General features: G+C 39.7%; 1 protein-coding gene across 1 annotated transcript; it reads left to right on the top strand.

Annotated features, from left to right (window-relative positions):
* Positions 1-224: 224 nt before the first annotated feature.
* Positions 225-6,319, top strand: LOC136829376 (uncharacterized). The gene is made up of 3 exons (XM_067087823.1): positions 225-361; positions 1,333-1,561; positions 5,622-6,319. The coding sequence occupies exons 2-3, from the start codon at positions 1,339-1,341 to the stop codon at positions 5,801-5,803; spliced, it is 405 nt and encodes a 134-aa protein (XP_066943924.1). The 5' UTR covers positions 225-361; positions 1,333-1,338; the 3' UTR covers positions 5,804-6,319.
* The last annotated feature ends 1,301 nt before the right edge of the window (positions 6,320-7,620 follow it).

The following is a 7,620-nucleotide window of genomic DNA, read 5'->3' as shown; positions in this document are numbered from 1 at the left end:
AGCATCACGATGATAATAACAATCTTCTTAAGATTTCCAATTTTGCCTTCTGCGAGACAAGCTCGAGCGCTTATGATAATGGGAAGGTAAGTCTAGGTCACTGTAGGAAATCCTTCCTTCAACACTCCTCCAGCACCCCTATAATACTCCCCTATTCCCACCACCTCTCAAGGTCAATACCTCCACCGCATTTAGGTGACACCAAATTCGCGCAATTGTCGCTTTCCTACTCTAGAGGTTTATGGCAACTATACAGACATTTCTGCACCCAGTTATATATAAAGTAATAATCTCTCCGAACTTCATCACTTTAGTGTGGGAGCTCGTACTACTACCCCCAGAACAACTCAGCAGTAGGCAAGTAAGTACACGTATAAGATTCGTGTAATGTTTTTCCCTGATGAAGTAGAGATTTTGTTTATCGTAACGGACTTTGTTCGTGTTTGTACCGTAAATGTTATGAAGGGAACGCTGACTCTTCTTTGATCGCGGTATAGAGCATATTATCATTTGAAACTCCTTGGATTATGGACATTTTAAGACAAAATCTTTTGATTAATACGTACATGATTGCTTCATTTCAAGAATCTTAATTATCTTATAAATTTTTTTTGAAGTATTATATTTCTACAAATTGCTGAATGACAAACATACTTGTGTAGATTTAACACACGAGGAATGAACTAAGGTTGTCACAGATACAGCGTCTAAAACATCATAGCAATAAGATGCTCGAGAATAAGAATAGTCATTTCTAAGCATGTTATTGTTTTAATATAGAAAAATAATCCTATCGAAGGTTTTGTCTAGAAACTACATTGCGAAAACGATTACATACAAACGCGCACTTATGTCTGCAAGATAATTTAACGGGAGGTATATTGATCATATGTCATGTTAACTGAAAAACTCATTATGCAATGCGTCTTAGCCATATCTAAACACTATTATCCCTGCAGACTATAAAGTAAAACAGATACCATAATGATTTCCAATTTTTGTGTTCCCTTATCTTTTTGGATACGTTTTCTACTGCAAATCGTTGATCCGAATTTGGGAAACAATGAAAAACTCTCCCTCCATGTCAAGATCCGTACCTGCATCCTACGAGGTAGCGCTATTTATAGTGTTCAGTACTAGACCGAGGCTTGATTCTTTGCGGGAAGAAATAGCTTTTTAATTCCATTCCAAAATTCAGATCATAAATTTTCACTGGAAAAAAAATATATAAAAAAAATTAGGGAACCAAGAAGTCGAGAATTCAGTTGTATTAACATATAGATACAATGAACGTTACCAGTAGATTTCATGTCACTTTATTTTCGTTGACAGTAAAGAATGGCCATCGTTACCATCCTTCCGTTGGTTTTGGCGGTGTCATCCGCCTTCCTTGCAAATGGCATCTCGGCCATTGACCCCTGGGTCGAGGTCTTCCCCTGCTTGATCGCCCCCTGTCCTTGCCGGCCCCGAGTCCACGAAGAGATTCCCGGGTGCCGCAACTTCTGCGACAAACCTGGGCAACCTGGACAGTACTTCTGCTGCGACGAGGATCAAGGTCCAGGTAAGTCACTGACTGATTAAGTCATTGATAGATTAAGTCATTGAATGATTTTGATTCCTGTCCTCTAACGTCAGAACGACTATTAGTGCAGCAGATTACTGTAAAAATCGTTCAGATAGTGAAACAAGCATGAAATTTGGCACAAACATTCCTAAGACTACGCTCTCTTAGAAAAGGGCGCTGGCCACCTGAAAATCCAAGATGGCGGCTATTTTTCAAAATGGCCGCCATCTATGTTGAGATTCACTGGTTTGGGAGCATCTATTGGATGGAATATGCCAGTTTTTTTTTTTTTAAACCTCGACTTTTAGGTTATAAAAATGTTCCATACCACACATTTTATTGAAAACCCTTACTAAATGAATTGTAACCAAGATGGCGTACAAAATGGTTGCCATAAGTTTTTTTTCTATCCACAGCGCTAGCAGACATAGAGACCAACTGTTTTTATTTAATGGTATATTCATGTGATCAGACAGTTTAACTAATATGCTATTTTCAACTGAAATAGTAATGGTATGGTCACATACAACATTGTGTCTAAGACTGTAACCATAAAAGAAAAGAAGAGAAATACGGACTAAACGCAACCAATGTATGTATAGGTCTCTCAACCTACACCTTTGAAAAATTCGAGGATAAGAAGGTAGGCATAGCATGACACGTTGGATGCTCAAGCTAGATTATCTACTGAAGAGAGGGGCAATATTTATCTAGACTTCACATTTGCAAGTGCACAGAGCTGTGCAGGGAAGACCCAGCTTGTAGCACTTGCACCTTTCCTGACAGCCTGCTTTGCATCCACATTTGGTAAGCTGTTGGCAACTCTTGGCTAAGGGCGAGTTGGTTGTCCAGAGGACTTGCCATGCTTCACCAGACTTTTGCCATCCCCACTCAGCAGGGTTCTCTGGCTGTGGCTGACACTGGGTGGCCTGCCCCCACACACAACCAGCCTGGCACGCAGCACGCTTGGTGTGTTGGAGGAGAGCTCCCTGGTTGGTGGAATGGCCTCATATGCCCTTTGTTTTCTGGCAAACATATCAAGTCTAGCCTCATCCACAGTGCCAGCAGTGCTGGATCTTTCATACATAAGTATGACAAACCTCTCCAGGACCTTCAGGTCACTCTCTTCCACTCTGAGAGGGTAGTGACTCAGTTTGGAGAACACAGTGGAGGCCTCTGGAAAGATGTTCCATGTCTGCCAGGCGGTCTTCTTGCCCTTGCTCGGAAGGCTGACACTGTATCACAGCCTGTGAACGCATGGAAGAAGAGCATGCCATTCACCTTCTCCTGGCCCAGAGAGTTGCACAGGTCATGCACAGCAATCCAGCGCAGGCTCTGGCCTTGGCCAAATGCCACCCATAGCTTCTCTAGCCCTAGATTGTGGAGAGTGGAGAAAGCACTGACTGCAACGACAAGAACATCTGTGTCATTTGCTTTAACCGTGATGGTCTTGGCTCCATGTTCTGTGGCATATTTGGCATGGAGAAAGATGCGGTGTCAGCTTCCTCATGAGAGCACTTTTCCAGTCCCTGAAGACTAGCCTCATGAGTGCTGAGGACAGCAGACCCTTTCGTGGCAATGACAACATTTGTGGCAGACATCTGGGCAACTTTGTCTGCCAGGAACTGGAACAACTCTGTCTTGTTGGCATCGTGTCTTAGGAAATTGCGCCAGTTGGATGGAATTGTGTTCTTGTCTGTCACCTTGCGCCTTCCTCCTTGACCACGTTGGAGCCTGGTCTCAGCTTTGAGGCTGATGTATTGTATACATCAAATACAAGATGTGATGATGTGTACTTGCTGCTATAGGATTGTATCACAGGCAAGAAGTCGCAAAGTGCATAGCCCTCAAAGGTCTTTCCTTTCTTTGGTGGCAAGACGTTGTTGGTAGAGGTGGCAAATATCTGCCAGCCGAAATGTGACTGGATCATCTGAACAAAGGTTGTTTTCAACAATGTATGTCATCAGTTCTGACAGAACTAGTGGATACACATCTGATTCTGACTCAGTGCTACCTTGGTCTTTCTCAAGGCTCCTCAGGTAGGACCTTTTTCTGTTGTAGAGGGCACAAAGACAGGCATGGCGATACTTAAACTCCTGTGCAATGACATCCCCACCAGTCAACTTAGCAAGGAGCTTGCCATCACTAAGTATCTCTGCACATTCACGCAATTTCAAGTCAAGGCCCTTAGTACTAGCCTGTCTGAGATCAGATGCAGGTGCCACTTTCTCACAGAAAATGCAAACTTCATTGTCATGACTGGTTCGGCGCAGTTTGCACGACTAGTCTCAGTGTTGCTGGTCTGGTCATTGGATTGTCGCTTTTGCACGGTCCAGTTTAGTGTTGTTAAACAACAAGCGACAGTTCACATGGTATTTTGCTGCATTTTTCCTGAGAGTGGCCTCTATGCCATCACCTTCATCCAGCCTTGCTGGATCCATTATCAGTGGCATTTCATTAATTTCACTGAACATGGGAATGTTCCTTGCCAGCATTGTGTACCCATCATGGTCTAGGACATGATGACTTGGAGGTGATGTCAAGTGCTCACCTCTTTTGTCCTTCTGACAAAGACAACACAAACTCCAGTTTGTTTTTCTACTGCTCAATATTGGATTGGCATCACATTCTGCCATGATTTCACTTTTGATTAAGGCCGAGGGGTTATCCTTTACCACCTTAAACAAAGCACACATTCCTGTATGGGATTCAACTAGGTTCGGTCTCCCTACACCTAGCCTGGATCATTCATCCAGTGCCATTTAAGTCCCGTGTGATCTGTACACCATCCGGGTAAGTACATGAACCATCATGTACAGCCCCATACCCTTGGCTCGGCTCTCCCCGCGCTGGCACATCCTGTCTATTCAGGTGCGGCTATCTAACTATAGCTGGTCTGGGGCTGTTAGAAAGCATTTGGGACACTAAACTAAACTATACTACAACTACTAGTCTAAGACTACAGGATTAGTAAAGCTGGATTAGCTGGCACTGAACCCCATGCTGAGTTACACAGCAGTGATGTCACCAGTGTGCCCTGGTTGTGTGCAGACATACACTCTTTTACATTTATTAATTTTCCTTCAAAATTGATGAGTTATTCGAAAGAGATGGCCTCATTAGGATCTAAAACCACAGAAACCAAGATCCATGCTTAAAACGATAATTGTTGAACGGGCATTATTTCTCATTATAATTATTGTTTCTACCTTTTCTTGGCAGCCATTTAAAGGTAAACTGTACTGGGAAGCTACAGAAACATAATATTCACAAGAAATAGTATGGAAGAGCTTTACCATATTGCTAGAAGCAAATACATGCCATTCTAGTGAAAAATTAGCCAAAATCTGTCGATACTGGCCGCCATCTTGGAATTTGGCCGCCATATTAAATTTTTTGCATGGCCAGCGCCCTTTTCTGATAGAGGGAACTTTAAAGAGCACTTGTGCAAAATTTCATGCTTGTTTCACTATCTGAACGATTCTTATGAAATATGCAATTATCTGCTGCACTATATGTTGGTAAGTCAGGGTAAAGTCTGAGTCACTGCAAAGTCCGTCCTCATTTAAGTAAAAGCAGCGTCAATAAAAATAGAAAAGTTGGTGAATCATTATTCTCAAGGAAGCAGTTACTGGACCGATAATCATTCCTGTAACTCTTATAGAAATATCAAATCTAAATTCTTAGATTTCATAAGCTGTCAAAAACTACAGAATCTTACAGGTCATTCAAGAATTTTAATCGCTGGATTGTAGAATTTCTATTAAAACTCTCTCAAGATACTACCTTAATACCTCACTGTGCAGCAGCAAGTCAGAATTTACTAAAACACTTTGCATTTCAAAACATTTATCTAAGACTAATTTAAGAAAATAAACAGATTCCTCTGTCAGAGGTACTCACCGACAAAATAACCTCTGAAGTTGTTCGTAGACTTAGGATATTGATACTAGCACGGACTAGGTCAGGTTTAGAGAAAATACATTGCTTTGTGACCATCCTATCTAGGTCGAAGTTCTTCATTCGCTAACAATAACTCTTCTTCACCCTTCTGCAGGAAGTCGACGAGGAACCTGCCCAAAAACAAACTTCCTAGAAGACGAAATCGATGCGCTATGCTCCAAACCAGAGACAATCTTGTGCAAGAGCGACCGCAATTGTGGGCACGGCCAGAAATGCTGTTACACAGCCGATACGCAGCATCGTATCTGTCGCAAAGTGGCCTATGGTGTCAACTGATTAACATCTGCTGAATAATACATACTGTGGATCGAAGATTCCGAAAACATTTGCATCTTCTGCTTTTCGATGAATTCGAGTTCCTGCTACTGACGATATTTTGACGTCGCAATTATTTGTATGGTACTACTGGAGGAATCTCTATGGTACTACTGGATGAATCTCTGTGGTAACAATAGAGGAATCTCTATGGTACTATTGGATGAATCTATGGTACTGCTGGAGGAATCTCTATGGTACTACAAGGGGACCTTTACAATACATTAAGCACAAGTTCTCTAATCCACGTATGTAAGATGATTGTTGTTACATCCAATAATAAGAAATTGTTACCAACTAAAATTATAACTACACGTCAGTCCGGCTTACAGATACTGCACGCTGAACTTATTTAATCTATATACGGTTCTCACACTTCGTAACTCGGTTTCCAAGAAACTTCAAGCATTGTGAACTTACACAATGTTTTTGGTAAAGAATATTGTAATTTCTAAGCCATAAATATTATTGAGTTAATATTATTTTATTCTTCTGTAAGTAATCCTTATCCTGTTAATGTGATCACAATATATGTATATATGTATGTATATATATATATATATATATATATATATATATATATATATATATATATATATATATATATATATATATACTAGAATTTAGAAACATGGGTTTATACTTATATATACAGTATATATATAAAGTACATATGTATAGAGAGAGAGAGAGAGAGAATGTTAAGAGGTAACTATAGATTAGTGCATTTAAAAGCATCATAAAAGGAAACTATTAGCCATAAAAGGCAAAAAAAAACAAAAAAAAAAAGACATGGGCACCCACCGGATGGACTAAATTGGGCGCCAAGAGGTGGACCTCACGCTTCAAGTTCAGGAGCTCTATGAAGGAAATTATGACGGAGAGGTGAATTTAAAACCCAATTAAATTTATTTGTATCTTTCTCTCTCTTTTCTGTATATATATATATATATATATATATATATATATATATATATATATATATATATATATATATATATATATATATATATATATATATATATATATATATTGTTAAGTGGATTATTCGGCTCATGAGTTTAATTGTTACTTTAAAGAATTTATGTTGCCTTGGTTAACCTATGACCCACGTAATCCTATCATTTAAGGCTGATAGTTACCAAAAAAAAAGACAGATAATTTAACAAAACTAATTTAGGTTGCCAGCTGAGTCTAGATTACTGAATATAGCAATTTATTCTGAACACATCAGCTGAATCAACAACATTACTCAGACAACTAGTTCAGCACAGAAATATACTAATTGTTTCTTACGGGAGCTAATAACAGCTCCAACTTTGCACCACTTCAGACAAAAGATATTTCAACATAAAGGAGTGAATAACGCAACAGATTGAGGCCTCTTGTGACGTGTCTATAAAGCAATTTCAAGTGCGTGATTTGTGGATCTTGGTATCATAGATGTTATATCTCCTCCGAACAAGATTCTGGCCAGGTTCCGAGCCGTGACTAATTCTGGAAGAGACGTATCCAGATAACATTCCTATATGAAAAGACCTCTCACTTATCATTAATATTACTTTAACACCATGCAGGCTAATTTATGCAGTTCCACTAGGCAGCATTAATTTTACTACATATATCTGACTTCATAAATGGGATATGGTTTTACTAGGATTTTTCTTAGTCAATGACTGTTTAAGAGAGGAAAACTGGAAACATGTAAAAGGAGCAGTTAAGATGAAGGGAAAGAGAACTGGGAGTAATTTACATCTTCAGACTTACCGCTGGAATAG

This window comes from Macrobrachium rosenbergii, chromosome 44, assembly GCF_040412425.1.
Source record: "Macrobrachium rosenbergii isolate ZJJX-2024 chromosome 44, ASM4041242v1, whole genome shotgun sequence".
In the NCBI taxonomy this organism is placed as follows: Eukaryota; Metazoa; Arthropoda; class Malacostraca; order Decapoda; family Palaemonidae; genus Macrobrachium; species Macrobrachium rosenbergii.
Note: the sequence above shows the minus strand (reverse complement) of the source record. Positions and strands in the feature narration are given on the sequence as shown.